The sequence below is a fragment of the Thamnophis elegans genome, chromosome 1 (genome assembly GCF_009769535.1).
Source record: "Thamnophis elegans isolate rThaEle1 chromosome 1, rThaEle1.pri, whole genome shotgun sequence".
Classification (NCBI taxonomy): Eukaryota; Metazoa; Chordata; class Lepidosauria; order Squamata; family Colubridae; genus Thamnophis; species Thamnophis elegans.
This window is the reverse complement of record NC_045541.1, coordinates 92,441,426-92,463,056: the sequence shown is the minus strand read 5'-3', so window position 1 is coordinate 92,463,056 and position 21,631 is coordinate 92,441,426. Positions and strand designations below refer to the sequence as shown.

The window sequence follows — 21,631 nt, the reverse complement described above, 5'->3', positions numbered from 1 at the left end:
AACTTTCTGGAAGTTAAATATTAATATTTGTTTTACATTTCATTGAATGTAGTTTGTTGGCCACATCTTACATATGTGACCAGCATCCAAAAATTGTACTATGTTGCATACTTCCTGGAAGAAAAAGGAAACAAGGCCACACTTGGAAAACTTGGTGCCAAACACTTAAAGAAGATCTTAAACTTATTAATGTCTCTTGGGACAGAGCTGAAGATGCTGCAAATGATCAAAACCAATGGAAGTTCCTTGCCGCCCATTGTGCTCTGCACAGAATCTAATGAGGATGATATCATTTTTAGCTTTGTTGTGCACCATCCAGAGTTACTTGCCTATGAGATGGAGGCAATGTAAATATGACAAAAGAAATAACTAAATAATATCCCACACATATTTATTACTGGTTGTGTTAGCAGCAGTATTGCCCCCGCCCCCAAATATGTTAGAAAATTTCTGAATACAGTTATTCTTTTCAAGAGGATAAACAATTTTCAACTGCCCATGTTTAAGCTTTCTGCTTATGACTAGATTTGTTTGCACGCTGCACTAAAACGCCATGTAAACTTGTGTTGACTTAGCAGTTATGTTAGCTTCGCTACTACAGATTTGTAAACTATACTTTATAACTGTGTTGTACAAACACTGCCAAATACAGTTTGTTATTTGTTTATTATTTATTATATATTAGTTTATTATTATTTGTTTTCATTTATTTATTTAATAAAAATAACAGAGGAACAATAACAAAAGGAAAAGAGGAAAAAAAGATATAGTTATAAGAAAAAATGTATATACATAAGATTTTCTCATGTATATACCTTGATACACATTTTTACGTATCACTTAAAAGATCCATATTTCATTATAATTGTCCACTCATGGTTAGCAAAGTTAAAAATTGTTCACAATTGATGACAATCAAATGGGTTTTTTGCAAGAAAAGATATAATGATGAAAGTAATTATACTCAATTGAATATTTGTGTTCTTAGTTATATTTGTTTATATATTTTTCTTTGCTTAGGAATTGAAGGTTCTTTAAATCAAGTCAAAATATTATAGAAATCTTAATTAAAAATTTGCAATAATATTTTGAGGATTGTCTACTGAATTTATATGGCTCTCTCTTTGTGGTTAATCAAAATGTTTCTAATTTATATTTTCATCGTAGCAGTAAGACTGAAAATACTTTTTTATCTAAAACCAAATCAAGGATCTATAAAGAAATTTCAGAAACACGTATCATATTAGTATCCAAAAAAGAATGCCTTATGTTTCAAGAACAAATATTTTGATGACAAAAAAAATCCCAGCCAACTAAAAAAAAACTGTTTCTCAAACATCCCATCAACAAAAATAAACAGACTTTTAAATTAGCAAAGATTACTGTATCAGAGATTTTCCTCTTAGAAAAATTGCTTATCCACAACTCTAGATGGCAACATTGCACTTGCTGTGTTCCTAAGAAAAATTATTACAGCCAGCCCTCACATATCCTCTTTATGAACATTTTATGTGCCACAGATCTATAGCTTCTTATTATAAGTGTAATGAAGCAGACGTTATTGAAGCATTTTATTGATTGCTCAGATCACAAGTTTACTGTCACACTGAATTGGCACCTCTGATGCTGAAGCAAACTGCTGACACCTTTTTTAAAAAGTGACAACTACATCTATTTCATGACCAGAAATCCATTTTCATCTCTATCAAGACAAGAATGCAATTTTCACTTCATTTAACTGATGTTAGGCCTGCTCAAGGCATGACACTTTGGAAAAGACCCAAGTTTAAGGTTTTTAAAATACTTCTAATAACTAGAATACAGCTTGGTTGCATAGAAATATTCAGGTATTATTCACATCTATATACAACTTAAGATTTTAAAAACATTTATGGGACCTATGAAAAAATGAAAAATTAGAGGAATAAGTTTCTAAATAAATTTAGAGAAATATAATTTAAAAATTTAATAAGAGCTTATGATACTATACCATGGGGCTATATGAAATCTAGTTATAAAGCTTCTTCAATAGCAGATTCTTGTAGTCTATCTAGAGTCTAGGAATATATCAACTGTCTTCACATACTGTTTGCAGAAAAATCTGAATGCTGCTAGCCTTCAATAGCATGTTCATTTGAATATGATTTTTTTCCTTTAGGGGTTTTAAAGCATTGCTTGAAATGAAAAGGTTTAAAAACTATAATCAGTTGCAAAGCTATTTCCTTATAATCTCTTTTCCTTTCAGTTTTAGCTTACTTCTCCAATTATACTCAAGCAACTATTTACTAAAACTCTAAAATAGTGCAAAGGGATGTGAATTTATAGGCAGTGCTCAAGAAATTTTAATATAAGATTTCAGCAGGAAGTAGTTATTATGAAAAAAATTCTAGAATGAAGCAAATATTTATAATGTTGAATAACACACAATTTATAATTTAATGCTATACACTGACACAGTCAGTATAATATTTTTAGGTAAAGCTCATAGAAAAGATTGCCTACTTAGTAATTATATCATAGACACACTTTCAAATAAAGGAAGTTATGAAGACTGTTCTGTATGCCTATCCAATATTACCAAAGTCTAATATCTAAATACAATAATTGCAAATAATAGCATGATTAAATGTCAATTAATGTAAAAATTGAATCTAGAGGAATAATTTATATGCAAATTAAAATTGTAATATTATGATTCCTGTGATGCTTGTGAGACCATAGATAATGTCACTATTGTTAGGGAAAATACAGCAAATCAAAATATTTTTCAATTAAGAAAGTTTGGGGTTATTAGATTCATTTAAAAAAAATATAACCTAATACATTAATTAACATAAATTAGTCTATTTTTGTTTTCCTTCCTAAATGTTTTTTTAAGTCATGCCGAATGGTATCCAAATATGTAATATAAAATAGGAAGGACATAAACTTTAATATAACTTTGGGGGGAATTATCCCATAATAAATACTTGTTTTGATCTGAAGAAGTAAAGCTATTTTTTACCACCGATTCAAGGGGTACAAAATGGCAACAATAATATCTTTTACTGCATTCCTCTTTGTGTCTCCCTGCCCATATTGAGTATCTCCTTGAGTTTAGTAACAGACATAACTAATTCACTATGTTATTCTAAAGAACCACAAATGATTACAAACCAGTAATATCATTTAAAATGGTATTTCAATCTTCTCTGTGGCCTCTGTTTAGCTATGCTGGAGTTCTGAATGACAGCTTCCCTGCTTGAAGCACAGGGAACACACAGCCTTCCTCATTCACTGACAGTACCGTGGCCTTTTCACACGTTCCTTCCACAGCAGTGTTTGTCCCCAAACACTGGGCTCAGCACAATGGCATTCCTGTTCAACACCCCCACCAACAGCACAACTACATATCAAGAATGCTAATGAGATAGGACAAGCCCTTCACTGGAAGTGTTAACTGCTTTCATGTTTATGCTTTTTCCACACTTACTAATGGACTTTAATATTCCTGCCATAGTGTTAGATAATTTTGTTATGTAGGAATCCGTTTCTGCAGAAAATGCATTAGATATATTTTGTTAAAGGTGCAAGGTGTGTTGTAAAGACTGTAGTTAAATAAAAACATTTGTTATCTTATCTCTAATATAAATCAGATGCACAAATAAAAAAAGAAACAGCTTCAAATATTTTTCCATTTTAGCAATTCAAGAAAATACATATTATTCTCAGAAATCTTTGATAGTCTTAAAGTTCATTTCCTCCAAATCAAGTACCTCAGTCAGATTGTCACAAAACATTCTTACTTCATGTGGTTACTAAAATATAAAATATGTATAGAATGACTGTGTTTAAAACAAGGGGAAGAGAATAACTGTCTTCTAGTGCCTTCAGAGAATGAAATATAACCTTCCCAACAAGTATTCCCAACCTATTTTCTTCTTTCAATTAATCTATTGTATTTCAGTAAAAAAAGCACTCACAATTCTGTTCCCTTTTTGAGTTGTTTGAGAACTGAATGTTTTGACTTCATTCAGTTTTCTACACTAAAAGGATAAGATTCAATAAGCTTCAAACCCACATATTATTGTTGGCAGATAGACCTCTACGAAAAATCATATATATATAGTGTCATTGTTGACTAAGTTATTAGAAGAAACATTTTAATGTGACCATCAGTATCATATTTTATCTGCAATCAAAACCCCTATCAAAAAATAAGCACAGCTAATAGAAGAACTATTTAATATTTTAATACTTCTAGCTTTTTAATTAACATAGACACAATTACAATATAAGATAATATAAAATAGGGACAGGTGCAGGTAAGTAAAATCCTCAGCTGAGAAACAGGCACATCTTGCTGTTGTAATATCATAGCAGCTCTATATCATATAACATCCCCCTGAAACAATTTGCCTATTAAAGTTTTGTGATTTCACAAGTTAGTTTAGTAAAGATTAGGAAAATATACCACATATGTGCTGATGAGATGCTTCTGACATATGCCAACATGGCCTCATTCCTATTCAAGAGGAGTGACTGATTTGAACATTCACAACATCTTCTGGCAAGAACACAGTTGTGATGGGGATAATAGGACAGCCCGTAAGCTGCAGGATGCACCGTGTTTGTGCCATGTTTGGATTCTTACATTCACAAGCAAAATATGAGCTATTGATATATGGCAGACCATATCTGCAGACTGCTCCTTTTAATATTAATACATGCTGACAGTGGTTTGTAGTCCAACCACACTTGCAACAGCACAAACCCCACTCTATGGGAATGAAAAATTTGCTGATTTCTTTTACAGTCCTTTAGCATATTTGTGAGAAGATCCCATGATTTTCAGAATTATAAACAACTTTAGATGGGAGAAAGTAACTGTAAGTATATCAGAATGCAGCTAATGTTTTGGAGGGTTAGAGCTCATCTGCTGGTTATTTTTTAAATATAAAAAGGGGGATAAGAAAAAGCAGGAGGAGGAGTTATATTTCAAAGTGTAATTAATAAACATAAGTACAACTATGCCAATTTTCTATCATTTTAGCTTTAAAGGTGGAAATATGTAACTACACGGGGCTTTTATGTTTGAAAGCCACTTTAGCAGTGGGAGACTATGAATTCTAGCCCTACTTTAGGCATGCAAGCCAGCAGTGTGAGTTTGGGCTACTCAATCTCTGTTCCCTACCTACTTCACAGGGTTGTTGTTTTTGTGGATAAAAAGAGGGGGGAGGATTATGTATGCAACCCTTGTTTATCAAGATCAAGCTAAGATATAAATCTAATAAGAAATGTACTCATTTACTATTATTAACTTAAACCTATCAAATATGACTAAAAGAAAAATTAATGCATAGTCCTTTGACCATATGCTCCTCTTTCCATATAAATATTATCCCACTCTTAAAATGCTTTCCATATATCAATATGGAAATTATTTGATGCAAGCAAAGATATAAAATACATGAAAATTGCTATTATGCTGTAGAATTATGTTTGAATGTATTTATGAATATAAACACTGAAAATAATAGCAAATATCATTTGTTCACTATTAACTTTACTTTACAATAATAGTGATTAAACATTGAATTACATTAGGGACATATCTCATTTTAGGAAACACTGGAGCATTTATATACCGTCCTTCATGTTTGCATCAAAAAACCCTTTAACTGGTTAAAAAATGATTTTAAAGACAAGGAACCATTTTTGTTCTGTTTTGTTTTAATTCACAGTGTTATAAGCCAGCATTGTGAAACCAAATGTTTGTGATATACTCATATATTCCATATCTTTGATTACTAGCTTAGATCACTATTAGTTCAACAACAAAATAATTTATTCCAAAGTAAATGCTCATTTCCCTTTATGGATCTAAACAGCAGGAGGTGCTGTATAAAAAGCATATACCTTCTTTCGCCTGTTCCCCTTGCTCACCCATCCCTTATGAAGACTGAGAGCATGCTTAAATCATGTTTAGTGCATGGCCTGAAATCTACTGTAAATTTCATTTTAAGTTGCAATCTTCATTTCTGACCAGTTTCCCTGCCTTGCATTTTCAAATATCTTCTAAAATATAACATTACATGGATACACAACACACACACACACACACACACACACATTCCATGATAAGGTTAGCATTACCAAAGGGGCACACATGATTCATTTAAGTTCAGCTTCATTACAGAGAAAGACATTGAAATATGTGCCTAACTGTTAAGAAAAATATAGACATTCACTACAGCCAAAATGCTAATTAACTACATTGTTGAGTTTTTTTGTCTATACTTCCTGTTGTATATAGAAATTAAATGAATTCTATATCCCTACAAGTCTATCATGACTGACTTGCAAATCACTGAAGACTTCCCTTCAGAGCAAACAACTAAAAGAGGGGAAAGAGCCAATTTTGGTTATGTTTACATGCATATATTTTTTTAAAAAATGTGAAGTATATTTCAGGTCTAGTTAACATTAACTCCTAGAAAAATATAAATTATGAAAAAGTACATGTACTCAAATATAAGTTATCTTACGCAGAAGAAGCAGAAATTATTTCCATAGTTTGTCTGCTAGTGCACAATGTGCAGCATTCAAACATTAGCTGTATAATTCCTTACACAGAAAGACATACACCTTTAATATACAGTTCAACTACTTATAAAATACACAATATATTGTACAGCTTGTCATATTTCCCTATCAAAAAGTCCACAGCTTTCTATAAGTAGCATAATTAATAATGGAAAAGTAAAATGAAACTGGGATAACTCACCTGATCACAGTAGTTTTTTGCAGATTTTAATCGCTGGTACAAGGCCAACAATACTCCTTGGATATATATCTTGGCTCCAGTGGGGCTAAAGCCTTCTCCTTTAGAAACCCAAAGAGGTCCCCATAAAGGTGTGATGGAATTTTGAAGACATTTCTCAAGAATAGGAACTGCACAGAGAAAAGGAAATGAAAGGAGAGATATTTTTTTTCATCCAGCTAAAACACATAATCTGAATGGTGTCTTCCAGACTAGAACTGTTAACATCTATTATTTTTATCTGCTTGAGGTTGTCTTACAAAACAGATCCTGCATTTCTGGTGGCCACTATGAAGGATATGTTTATATTGAGACATTCCCCCCCACAACTATGTAAGACTCATAAGCCTTGTGCGCACACCTGAATAGTTTTGAAGTGTGTCTAACTAGCTGCACAGAGTGTCATGGTGTGCACTGATTGCCTTATCTTCTCATTTATCACAGATGAGTTGGAACCAACCTTGCTGAAATCTACTTACTGGCATTGTCCTGATAAAATTGCTAAATCCATGTTGTTTCGATGTATAGTTTTCTGTCAAGGAGTATATATGTTTACAGCTTGAAAATGTTGCAAAACTGATCATTATTAAAATTCAGTAAATGTTAGGATTGTTTTTAAGGCATTTTTTTTAAAAAAAATACTTTTTTCTGATAAAAAAGAATAAAATCTATTTAGTATCGTTCCTGGGGTAAGGGTTAAGTGAAGAAGAAAATGAGATCATGTAAATAATATTGACGCTGAATAAGGTAACCTACTTTTCATTTTTTGTCATGCCTTGTCACCAGAAGTCAAATACATTCAGTATATGTTTTTTTCTAAATTATATTGAAATATTTTTGTAAGTAGCTGTAATATTTATTTTATGAAGACTACATGTAAAGTACAAAAGGGTCACATGTTTGATGACAGAATTTGTTCATTTTCTTTTACTTTGCATTTTGAGAATAAATGCTAATAGAAAATACCTTATCAGTAATAAACTGGAACAAATCTTACTAATTTTAAAAATCTAGGCTCTTTTGACCATTTTCAGTATTGTGTTATATTACCAGTATGAGGAAGCACCAATATTTTACAGTGCATTTCCTTTTCCTCCAGTTGCATTGATTAACTTCAGAATCCTTGCACTAAATTCTGATAGGCTGTGAACAAATTAAGTTTAGGAAATGGAAAAGGACAGCTTGCCTATCACTGGAAGTGAACAAAGGAAGAGAATAGGAGAATAGTGCAAAGACTTGCTGGAGGGAAAATGAATTGTGAATACATTTGTACAGGAGAAGAAGTTCTGTATTTAGTTAGCAATGGAAGGAGTATTTAAATTCTAAACAGAGAAGTGCAGAGTGGAAAGGAAAGGCAATTGTGATAAATGAACAAAGCTCTGCTTAAGATTTATATTTTTTACTGTTTTTAAATAAGTGGGAAAAGTGAAACAGCAATATTGTTCAGTGATAGAGAGAACCACTCTGCATATGTTTATTTCACCCTACTGTTTTTTAAAAAAGAGAATTCTCAAACTTGCATTGATGAACTGATCTTGAACTAGCTACTTTTCATGGTAAATATCCTCTAAATGACATATATAAATTGTCAATCTGAGATGTTGGGAAATTGGGAGGCAAAATTAAAACCCTGGAATTCCTGGGTGATATTTTGCGGCAGTAGGGTGCTCTATGATTAATCCTATATATAAAAGCATAGACTACTGCAATCCTAAATGTGAGTTACAACACCCAAGAGGGCTATAAAACAGAGGATGTAGGTTTCTATCTTTTTTACGCTTGTTTCTAGTCAAGTTTACCAATCTGATGTAAAGTGTTTCTAGACTGCCTGTCTCCCTCAAAGAGAGGTTCTGAGCAGTATATAGTATAATAAACATATAAAAGAGTGTATAACATTAATATTAGAATATTACAATTAGTTTAAGATTTTTTTTTAAAAAATGAGATTATAACATTATAAAAAATCAATGAAATAAAAAAAATTCCAAGATTGTAATTTAATATTGATTAATAAAAGGCAGAAGGAGTGCTCTTATGGCCCCATCCAACCCCACAATTGCATGGTTCTTTGTGTTCCCCATGCAAGAGCCAAGTTTTCAGGGGTGGGTTCAGCTTCTTCTACTGCCATTTTGCTCAGGGATGTGCTTTGGGCACGTGCACGTGCTTGATGCGCACTATGTCTGCATGCAGAGTAGGTGAAAAATGGCAAAAAACCAAGATGGCAGCGCTGTAGAACCGGTTCAGGGGTGTGGCCAGCTGAATTACTACCTACTCGGCTGAACCAGTCCGAACCCATCTCTGCAGGTTTTGACCCTTTTATGGAAGGCTAGGAAAGTGGGGACCCACCTCACCTCTGAGGGAAGGATTTCCATATTGCAGGGGCAGCAGTACGGAAAACAACTAAAGTTCCAGAGTTTTGTGTGTAACCTGAATGTTCATAATTGACTTTTATACTATAGAAACCGTGATTAAGCATGAAAGCATGAGTCTACTGTGCCAAAGCATGAGTCTATTGTGCCAGAGACCCAGGCTCTGCATAGATAATTAAGATGGGAAAGGGAAAGAATGGCTTTGAGGAAGCTGAGAAGAGGAAACTAAGACTGAGGTAAGAACTTACAAGAACTAGGCTAAAAAGGAAGGAGAAAAGGATAGCTATGCTTGGAAATAGAACACCAAAAGCATGACTATCCAGAGAATGGGCAAACTGTCAGATGTGCATTATGACACAAGTTCTGTTTCTTACATACTAATAATACAAGATAGAAACTTAGGGATTGCAAATCCCAACATTTTTAATAGTCTAGAAGAGGGCTGTGAAACTCACGGCCAGTGTGCCGGATGCATCATGCACTGGCCATGCCTACGCCCAGTTTAGCAAAGGGAAAAAGTTGTGATACATCATGTGACACTGCCGTGATGATACGAGTTTGACACCCCTGGTCTAATTAAGGCAAAACAATATTCTTTTTTTCTCCTCTTTAGCTATGGTGAATGAGAGTTGCTATGTTCAAAATGAAACCCAGAACTTCAGAACTTAAGCAAAAGTATATAGTTTCATCTTCCGATTAGAAAATCTGGAGGAAAAGGGTTCTTGTTTCCAATAAAATGTAGGGAGAAATTGTTGTTTTATCTTCTATAGAAGTAAGCAATTAAAAGTAGTGTTTATTTCTTGCCTAATCCTAACCCCAGTGTCTGTGTGTGTGTACGCGCGCATGTGTGTGTTGTGTTTGCATTATATAAATACATTTTTAACACTACAAAATGTAGGAATCTTTACCTATGGGCATACCCAAGGGTTTGGGGTTGTTTTGCTTCATCCAATTAATTGCTCTTATTTAGTTGACACATATGAAAATAAGAAATATTATAACCTACACAAAGAATTTCAGATTCTAGATTGTTTGTCCTTTTTAGTAGTTAGTAGCCTGCCACATTTTAAATAAATTGTAAATCTCATTTTTTTTTAGTTTACATCTCAATGTAGAATATATGTCACAACCTCTCCTTATTATAAATCTTTTTCTTTGTTTATCTTTTGGTTTGTTGCCACCACTTTTCTGGTTTAGAATTTTTTAAAAATTTCTAAGGTAATGGAACAAACTATTTTATTAAATAACATGAACATTTTTAAATAGATTCCTTTACTTCAGTTCTTCGGTACTTCAGTTATTGCATCAATATTAATCTAGCTCCGCATTAAAAAATATTCTTAATATTGTCTCCCTGGCAAAGGTCATGATTTCCAGGAAAGGCTCTATCCTCAGATTTGTCCTTCTATCTGAACTTCTCAATCACACTATCTCAGAACTTTCTTCTTGCTAGAGCATCATCTGGAAGGAGGTGCCTTACATTGCCTTTGTCACCCTCCAATCATCACAGTATGTTGCAAAAATGAAGGCGGATGTCACCAAATCCAGTAAGCTCAGTAGGGATCACAGTTGGTGCACTACACTTAACTGCATGGCTTCCTGTCAAAGCCCCCACTTGAAAATTCATTGGCAGCTACTGATCAAGAAGAATTCTGTTATTACAGATCTTCTTTCCAAAATGAATTGATTCTGAAATCCAATCTCTTAGTTACCAAACTTTCACCTTATCTGGATTTAATTGCAGATTAACTTCCCCCATCCAGCGTGTTATGAATTTATGCAGCATTTAAAGTATAAATTGAATGGTAAGAAGTAGTAGAGCTGTGTGCAATATGCATACAAAGAGCATACAGGTTCAGTTCAGAAGAGGTAGTTCAGGATGAGTAAGAGCATAAACATTTAACCTGTTTACAAATCATTAAAACTATCATTTTATAGATGACATGGCTTTTGCTAAGAGGCTTTTGCTGCAGCCATGCAATCCTGGAAACAGGCTCAACTCCTGTAATGATAATGAATCACAGCAGGTGCTGTGTTCTAAGGTACCCTTTCCAAACCCAATCAAAACAGTCCATATTCCTACTGTGTACAGCTATGGCCCTACTCCAAAAGAACCTTCCTGAGCAGTTTCACATAGATACAAATCAGCAGGTGAGATGAGGAAGAAGGAATCCTGTGGAGATATTATTACTTCATCACTCTGGATATCAAACAGTAATCTTCCAATATCATTTTATGGACTTAATAGTGTGTCTATAACCTCAATAGTGTGTCTATAACCTCAGAGTTCAGATGAATACTCTGATAACACTTCCTGGTATCAAGTGTTTGATGAAGAGCAGTAAGCCCATATTCTTTCCATACTGTTTCTAGCATAGGCCATCCACTAAAAAAAATAAAGCAATACCATATTCCCAGCTGAAACCCCAACTGAAATGGTCAGATAATTACTATCATCAAAATTGTGTGAAGTTTCTTTGCCCACTTTTTGTTTTTGAAATTCTAAATATCACAGGATCCTAAAAGATGAACATCCTCTCTCCACCAACCAGTCAGAGCTGAAGAAGCTTCTTGGATGAGAAGAGAAACAGCTTGAAAGAAAAACAAGTCCAGTTGCCTCTTGAAAAAGCACCTTTGGGACAACCATGACCTGGATGACTGAGAATCTCCATAGACATCCTGTCTCCAAAAACAGATCAGACTGAGTTGAGAAGCTGGTCTGAAAGTATTTTGTTGCTCTGCCTTTTGAACATTAGGTGCAAGGGACTTCTAATATACCTATCAGTGGGTGAAGAAAATGTCCAACAAAAGGAGAGATTAAAGATATGAAAATACAAGTATTCTTTGACTTACAACACAACTGAGACTAGAATTTCCATTGCTAAGCAATGGTTGTTCAGTGAATAGCTAAGTGAGGCACACCAATTTTGCCATACTTTTAAGTGAATCACTGCAGTTTTTAAGTGAATCATGCAATCTTTAAGAATATCTATCTTTCTCCTTTGATCTATCTGTGGGAAACTGGGTGGGAAGGTTGCAAATGGAAATCACATGAACTTGGGGTGCTACAACTGCTGTAAATACATATTGGTTACCAAGGGCCTGAATTTTGATCATGAGACCATGGGGATGCTGCAAAAATTGTAAGTATGAGGACTGATGTTACATTCTTCAGTGCTGTTGTAACTTGCTAAATAAATGGGTGTAAGTCGATGACTACCTGTAGAATGAAGCATCTAGCATTAGCCTGAATTCCAGAAGCTTGATGATGAAGAGGCAAATGAAACATACATTAATTGCACAGTGATAAAAGTACAAATATTTCCCTATATCGTGGATCAATAATCAAGATTAATAGTAGGACATTCTAGAGTCTTGTGGGAGGCAAAATATCACACTCCAGTCAAACTCCATTATTTGTAATGTCTTTGTAATAACGATTCATATATTGTAGTATGCTTTAAACATTCTATTGAGCCAAAAAGTAAATTGTTAGCACTGTTACAGAGAAGCAAAGTCTTCGAAATCATAAGATTGGTTTCAAAGTAAATATGTTTACAAATGAAAGCAATTTGTGCACAGGACAAATCAATGGATTTTATGTAATTTTTTTTTGCATTAGCCCAATGATCTGACTGTCACTAAACATCATAGTATAGAGCAAAGTCAAGAAATGTGGAACTCACAGGTACCAGAAGCCCTTCAGCTGTTTTCCTTGATGTTTGTAAGCTAGCACATTGCAAAGTAAACCACCACCTTCCAGCATCAACTTGTTTCCCAATAACAGCTTTCATTTTCAAATAGATTTTATAGGTCTTTTTTTTTAATGTTTGGCAGTAGAACCAAATAACCAGGGAGACGGGGGGGGGGGGGGCATGACAAAGATATTATAAGTTGATCTCTTATTTTTGGCTACTTGAAATGTACAGAAGAGGTTAGCTGTGACAGGAAAAGCCAAGCTAGAGCCTTTTGATACAAGATAGTATGTTGGATAAATAAAGACACAGAAAAATGGAAATAAAACCTTGAGGATTCTAAGTACATTCTGATTATTGTTTTTCTTCCCTATTTAATAATGTTATTTCTACAGCACTGTGACCAACTGAAGCCTTATATAAATAGTTATGATCAATATTATAACTCCACCCTTCTCGGAAGAACTGTACAGATTACTAAAGAACAGGAAAGTGCAAAGCATTACATCTTCAGAAATACCTATAATAGGTTTGTGAATCACTATTAAAGAGTCCATGCCTTATTTTTAAGTTTAATGAGAAGTTGAGATATTAAGGTTTTTCCTTAGAATTCATCCTCTAAATCTTCTAATTGTATCTGTCCTAAATACATGACTGATTGTTCTTTGAGTACCTTTGTATTTAACCATGCACACTACAGCTATCATTTTGCCCAAGTACTCGTAACATGTTCAAAAAAGTTTAAAACATCAATAAGTCCCAAAACAAACACGTTTCCAACCGTTCTCCAAAATTTCTCCAAATTCTCCTTTCAGGATGGGAGATTGTACTAAATAGCATAGGTCATTGAATGGGATGACTAAAAGGGAAGGAGGAGAAGATGACATATTTTGGCAAAATAACTCCTCAAACAATTGCTAGAGAGTCTGCAACTTACGAGATCACACGGAAATGAAGTGCTGAACAAATGGACATCAAATTTATTGATTTTAAAGAGTTATATAGCAACCTACCTCTATTAGTTTTGTGTACATAAGAGAGACCTATGAGCACCAAATTAATATTGGCTGCTGAATTCCTAATTTGTTTTACAATCATACAGGCTCAATTTATATCTGTTTGTGGTTTTCCTCATGAAAAATTACGATTTAAATTATTAAACAAATACTTAAAGGAAAATCATGACATAAAATATCTAATGTTTAAAGATTCTGAAAACTGAAAGAACCTCTAACTTCAGTTGTCATTAAATTAAATTAAGTATGTTTTCTTCAGATTTGTTCTCAATGTTAATGATGAAGACAAATATATCCAAGAAAATGAAAAGAAGGGAAACACATAGTGCATTTAATATAGCCGTACAATGTGCTTTAACTGTTGTATCTACTGAATCTGATCCCTAAGATGAGTCCCCCTCCAACTGCCTGAGAATTGAAACTTTTGAAATAAAGAACATACAACTGTATTTCTTATGTTCACAATAAGGCTTTTGTAATCAAGAGGTATAGTTAGTTGAGTAAACTTTTTCCCTGCTATTTTGGCAATGGCTGTACAAATGTGTCCTCCCAGCTATTGGTGTACAATATTCAAAACTGTGGTCTGCAGACTCAGCCTGACTGACTGAGAGAACACATGCTATATTAAATGATCCCGACATATTTTACTCAAACAAAACTAATTTAACAGCTGTTGTGTACTTTTGTTTACATGTTATATGTCAAATCTTATTGTCCCCAAGGTACTTATGAGAGAAGCTTTAGCAATCATTCTCTTAAATACTGATGCCTATCCGAATTTGGATTTTTCCACTATTGAACAGAATGACAAGCACATGATTGCTGTACTTAAAGCAATCTTTCACAGCTGCCTTGCTTCTTCAGTGATCCCATTAAATTGACGGCAGATGCCTGTGGGGTCTGCAGTGTTACATACTACTTCACAAGATGCTGATTTACACAATTCCATTGAATGGTACATGACTTCATTGGGAAAGGAGCATTTCTTTGGTCATTTTATACTCTACCTGAGTAAATTTAATTTAGATACTCGTTTTTCATCCTTCAGAAAGAGTTCACACTTATGTTAATTGTTTAGAAGTTTTTGAACTCTGATGTGCAAATGGTTAGCAGGCACAAAATCTTTTCATTTCTAAAATGCATCATGAGTCATGTCTTTTCTAAAACTGAGTGAAGTTGCTGTCCATTAAATATGCTGGCACATCTTCTGCTTGAGCAAGTGGACCAAAATGGTGTGAATTGTTAATGCCTTACTGCTTTGGTTCACGGCTTGTGATTGATCATTTGTAACTATATCTACTCCTTGTTCCATGAAATCAAGTATGGAGTAATGGGTTCATCAGATTTTTAGGTTAAATTGAGAGTGAAGAGGTACTGTGTGTAGAAATAAGAGTTGCCATGTTCAGGGCTGGCCTTCTAACAGCATGGATTCTAAAGACGATATTCAAAACCACTTCACTCATCATACGCTTACTGATTCTGAATAGGTCCTATTTGCAGAGGACATTTGGTAGTTTTCCAATAGACTTTATGCTTCTTTCCTACTTTTATCACTTAACCTATCTTCTATATTAAAAAGTCTAAAGAGGTTAAACTAGAAAATAAACATATTACAATATATGTAAAAGCATATGTAAATAGCTTTTAACAGTATAATCCAATTCTCTTTTGCTCTTAGTGTAAGCCATGCAGATAGATAACTCAGAAAATGACAAAGACAATCCAGCATTACAATTTAAACATGACCACAAATCATTTTCGTCGTGATTTAAGCTTCAAATTAGTAAAGCTAGTTATGTTTATATTTAGTATTTTTCATAGGTTATAACTTCACTAGTACTACTGCATGTTAGCTGACTATGCAAGGTGTTAACTAGAATCAGGGAACAGAAAAACAAAAAATTGGAACACGATAGATTTTAGTCAAGAAACAATAAGACATTTTAAATCCTACTGATTATAGTAGGAAGTTATACAGTTTTGTATCCAGTAAAATCACTGAAATTAACTGGACAAAAACATGTCAAATATTTCATGATACTTAACCTATTCAAAGACTTGAAAGTGTATATAAACTAATTACTACTTGCAAATTGTATTATTTGCTTTAAAAATGATTACACCTACTTTATAACAATAACTACCCTACATTAGACTTTGTTAAATGGAAGTATGAATGAAAAATACTACTTAGCTTGTTATCTGGATGCCCTGGCAAACTAATCAAAGAGAATAAATTGAATCAAACTTTGTCAGAACATAAGTTATAATGGAAGAATGTATATATTAAGGTTTAGATAATGCAATGTATGGGTGTGAATTCAGATTATGTTGGCAAAAGTGGAAATACAGAAACCTATTCTGGAAAAAGCTGTAGCCAAGTAACCCTGTTATGCTGCCAAAAAAGTGTTGAATGTAATCACCAGAGGCTGACCTTGACCTGGGGATAACTTTACGTTTTATTTTAAAGATAGTATATTAAGTAGATTCCTTACTTTCTTTAAAGTAAGGAAATACTTATGAGATTTCAAAATTAAAAAAAACAATTTTATTTGAGCATTCTTAAAAATAAAATCCCATATTAGTAGCAATAGCACTTAGACTTGTATACCTCTTCACTGTACTTTACAGCCCTCTCTAAGAGTCAGCATATTGCTCCCAACAAGTAATTTTCTAATAGTGTACAATATGGTATACTCAATTATCTCCTGAGTTTGGAGCCACACATGGGACGAAAAATGGAAAAGCTAGAAGCTAGCTAGAAGCTAGAAGAGGAAGAGTAATATTTCATAACCACTAAGACATATAACATTTAAGTGGTTTGACATACATGCATGACATATACAGGAACATTAGCAAAAGAATATTGTATATTGTATGTACCCAACTGGAAAGAACTTTATCAACAAGGGCCTCCTATTTCTCTGTATATAACTAAAGAAATGCAATATAAAAGTAATAAATATAAATGAACAGTTGCAGATAGAGGGTAGAATTTAAAAAAGAGACGTAATGATGTGTCACTTATTCTATTTCTCCTACTGCCCAATCATCCCTTTCTCAGCAATCAATTCACACATAGTCAATTAAGATATTCGGTTTTCATTTATTTGGGACAGGAGAGGCATTCTCTCCCACAAGAGGTTTTCTAAGAATATGTTGTAATTCTGCAGAATTTCCAGTTCCACTTATGCTTTTCTTGCTGGTATACATGATAGGGTATTAGCTAGAGTATAGGCAGCACAGAGATTTGAGAAACCAAGAACTTGATGATCAAGCGGTGTGAGCAGCAAAATGTTGTAATTTGATAACCGTGTTACCGGTGGCTATGAAGTGTTTGAAAGTAAACAAGTTAGCATATTGCTATTTTATTTAATATATTTTTGGAAATTAAAAAATATGCATACTATTTGTATCCTATATTTTTTCCAAAAGATACGGCAGAAAATCCCAGGCAACCACTGTAAATGTCAAATGACTTCTATTTGAAGTCAGGCAAGGAGAAGGAAAGAAGGCACAATATAGTCAATAGATAAATGGTTGCTTGCTATTAAGGTTAGTATATTCCTAAACTGTACTATGACAGTATATAACTAATAACCATCAATACTTTTGACCTAATAGCAATAGCACTTAGACTTATATACACTTCATAGTGCTTTACAGCCCTCTCTGAACAGTTTACAGAGTCAGCATATTGCCCTCCAAAATCTGGCCTCTCATTTTACTGACCTTAGAAGGATGGAAGGCTGAGTCAGCCTTGAAACAGTCAGAATTGAACTCCTGGCAGTTGGCAAAATTAGCTGCAGTAGTGCATTCTAACCATTACACCACCACAGAGTTTTTTATTTGGGAGGGGAAGGAGGGAATCAGGTAAAATGAGAGAGGGAAAAATGGTAAGGGTAATACAAAAAAAAAGTAGACAAAAAGTAAACTCACTGAAAGATGGTACAATCCCAAAAGATGTGCCTGCTACAACATTCAAACTGGAACATAGTAGCTAATCATTCAGACATGTGTAAAGTGGCAGGCTTCCTACTATACAGTAAGTTATAGTTATTATAGAGTGAATTCTGATGAGGGCTTCTGTTTGGGCCAAACTCCTATGCTCAGAAACCAAAATAAAGAAGTGAAGTTCTTCTAACCTAGATAATATCTGACAATTATCCACAGATTCTGCTGCTGTTTTACTTACATTAACTTTATTTGATGACCTGTACCAAACTTCTTGCTAGTCCATCACCAAAATTCATCTCTATGTAAAAATATAATGTTCTTCAGCCCTCCTTTGCCATATTTCACTCTCCATAATCCTTGAATCTTTGATCTTACATTCAGCTACATTCAATCTTCTCTATCTTCATAAATGATATTTGTGTGTCATTAATTACATGTAATTGCATGTATTTCCCATTTGCTGCCCATTGCATCTAGAAACATTTTTGACTATAGGATATTGCATGAGGTTGCTACTGTATGTTCAGGAAAATTATTTATGGTTTTCAGAAACCCATCTTCTCTCAGTATCTCCTCTCAGAAAACCTCCTGACAAATGTAAACAAAGCCATGCTGTATGGACAGGAAATCCAGGATGGTATGTTATTCTTAAGTTGGAATTCTTTTTGTTAACAAGGGTTTAAGTTATTTTTGTTAGTTTACAAATGAATGACTTTGAGATTGGGCTCAATATGTGGAAATAAAAGACTTCCAGTCATTGGTCAGCTTGGCAGCACTAACAGAGATGTTCCCTGCAAATTCCAAATTTGCAAAAAGATTTACAAGCCCATGATCAAATTGTAGCCCTAACTGTAACACAAAGATATAAAAAATATTTAAACTTGTGTTATAAAGATTTAGGGAATAGTCTGTAATCCAGGAAAGTCTCATAAAACACAATATATACACAATATATACACAATATAAACAACTATATACAGCCTGTATATAATCTATCTATCTGACTGAAAATAAATAAATACATGAAAAATAGTTCCAATAATTCCCTATGAAAGAATACAGCATAACAATTACTTCCTCATTCAGTAAGATAAACAAGGGAAAACTATGCAAAGCTGATTCCTCTGGAATTCATTGATCACTTTCAATCTTTCATTCAACTCTTTAAGATACTACCATATCACTGCATAACTGGATCCACTGTCAAATTTACTGAAATCCATGATTTCATACCCTGATTTATGGGATTACTGCTTCTCTTCTCATGGCTAAAACATTCCCCCTGCCTTCAGTTTCTCTTTACCGGATTTAATTCTACTTTTTTATTTTTTGTTGTTGTTTGTCCTCTTAGCTTCTTTCAAGTTATCTGAATTTTTCTTAAAAATAAAGGTCTGAGGCCCAGAATTGAACAAATACTTGAGTATTAATTCCTTGAAAAGACAGCACAGCTTTGCGAGGAAAGTGCAGTGTTCTGAAGGCTCAGGGAACCATGTGTAGGAAGCATTTGATGGGTTCAAAAAGGAGACAGCAAAGGCAGCAAAAAGAAATCAACAAAGGAGCGAAAAGGAGACAGCAAAGGCACTGAGTCACTTCTGCTTTGGCCATGATGGCTGGGCACAAAAAAAGCGAAAGGCTGCTGCATGGAACAAACAGAGAAGGCATCAGTGTGAATGAACGCTTCCTAGTGCTTGCTGGGGCAGGCTGAAGCTTCCCAGGGAGTGGCAAGCAGTCCCATAATCATGCAATTCTAGGGCTGCTTGCTGCTCCATAAAGCAAGATGAAGGGCAGCCAAAAGAGCATAGATGGGCGGGAATAGGGGGTTAGGAGGAGTTGAAGCACTTCTGTGGTATACTGTGGATGGGCTGCCAAGCACTTGAATTTTGATCATGTGACTGTGGATATACACTGTGATGATTATAACTTTGTGCACAGGACATAAGTCATTTTTTTCAGCAGTGTATCAGTTGCTGAATGAATGGTCATAAGTCGAGGACAAGACTTTGGAGTTGTTCTAGTACCCTAATCTGTGCTACTGGCAGACAGTATGCTTCACAAGCCAACAGGTTACTCACTGAATGTACGTACATACGTACGTACGTACGTATTGTTTGAACCATCAGTCCCCCTCAGATTTTTTTATTCAGTTCTTTGCTGTACTGAATTAGAATATATCATTACATTTTTCATTATTATTTTTTATAATTGTCTTTTAATATTCAATCATTACATCTTCAATATTGTACAGAGGTTCATTTTCCTGTCTCCTGTTTGACCTCAAATGCCTCTTTAGTCTCTTTTCTTTTTTCCCCTGCAAAGGCCTAAGAACTGTATTCAAATTGCCATGACACAGAATAACTTCTGCTCCTTATTTTGGTTGTCACTCTCATCCCTTGAGCTTATATCTTTGATTTTCTCCTTCAAGAAGATCAGTTTCTTCTGTGAGAGTTCCTGTTCTAATCCTTTGATCTAACACATATCTTCTCTCATGAATTGAAATGTATCCAATTACTGCTCCAATCCTTGAAACTCTTTCTCCAAATGTTGCTATGAGCATGTCACAAATATATGTTGTCTTTTTCTCAGGTAAAAACAAACATACTAGAAGCATTGTAGATGGCAATCGCAAAGTGACATTTATTCATTTTCACTTCAATTTTTCAAATCAACAATAGTGACTCTCTCTCTCAATTCTTATAATAGTTAAATGCTCTCAGTCCTCTTAGAAGACATTTGTTAAGAATGTATCAAATAATCCTACCAATGTACCAATCCTGCTATGTGTCTAGCTACATTTTTGTGCTTGAAAAAACATCTCTCTCTCTTTCTTGCGCACAAACACACACACACACACACACACACACACAGAGACCCTATTGGCACGTTTAACATGAGATATTTATTTGGCAAATCACTAACAGTTTCAATTGGGCTTATGTAAAGCACAATATAGGAATTTAACCCTATAATATTGATACCATTGCCAAATTAACTTTTATGAGAAATAATACACATTTTTGTGGGTGCTTAATTTTGCTGCAATGATCTAAACCAGGGGTGTCATCACATTGTCATCACGGGATGTCTTGTGACCTTTATCTCTTTCACTAAAATGGGGGTAAATGTGCCCAGCATGTGACAGATCTGGCCCGTGGGTCGCAAATTAGACACCCTGATCTAGACCTTTTGAGGAGTTTTTTTCTTCTTCTTTCAACCACATATAGTTACTATACATGTTGTCCTTACCTGTGTACAGCCAAATAATTTAAATTCACATACATACACATAAAAACTGAAAGCTACTCTATAATGATGCTACTTCAATTAGGAATAGTGAAAAATTAGTATTTATTCAGATGAAAACTAGAAGTAGCAATTTTAAATGAGTTAAATTCCAATTGTACAAGAGAGTTTATAGGGAAACTCTTGAAAACTGATCTGGTCATTGAATAAATAATATGATTTGATTGACATGAAAAATTCAGTTTATTATTGAAATCATAGGCTACACTGCCCCCCAATAAAGCTACCTCTTTATAAGCATTTTTATGTTTAGCATTCAAATATTTACGCATGCATGAACTGGTTGCTTCATTTCATACATACTACTGCTGCTGTTGTTTGTTATTTTATAATAGCTAATGGTACAATTCTTACCATTTAGGAGATCTTCCTTTTTTTCGCCATGCATATTGTATATATACTTTGCTGGTGAAGTAAGGTTCAGTCGCATGGTACAAATATCTAAAAACTTAAAACAAAATCAAAACCAGAAGCATTAATATTTAAATATTA

At 34.0% G+C, this 21,631-nt stretch overlaps 1 protein-coding gene across 1 annotated transcript in view; it reads right to left on the bottom strand.

The window, feature by feature from the left end:
* Nucleotides 1-21,631, bottom strand: part of DCDC1 (doublecortin domain containing 1) — a 246,979-nt gene that overhangs the window by 202,351 nt on the left and 22,997 nt on the right. Inside the window, exons 6-7 of the mRNA XM_032212936.1 lie at nt 21,494-21,587; nt 6,767-6,933 (exon numbers count right to left, since the gene is read on the bottom strand). Of these exons, the coding sequence (XP_032068827.1) occupies nt 6,767-6,933; nt 21,494-21,587 (261 nt within the window). The remainder of the gene's footprint in view (nt 1-6,766; nt 6,934-21,493; nt 21,588-21,631) is intronic.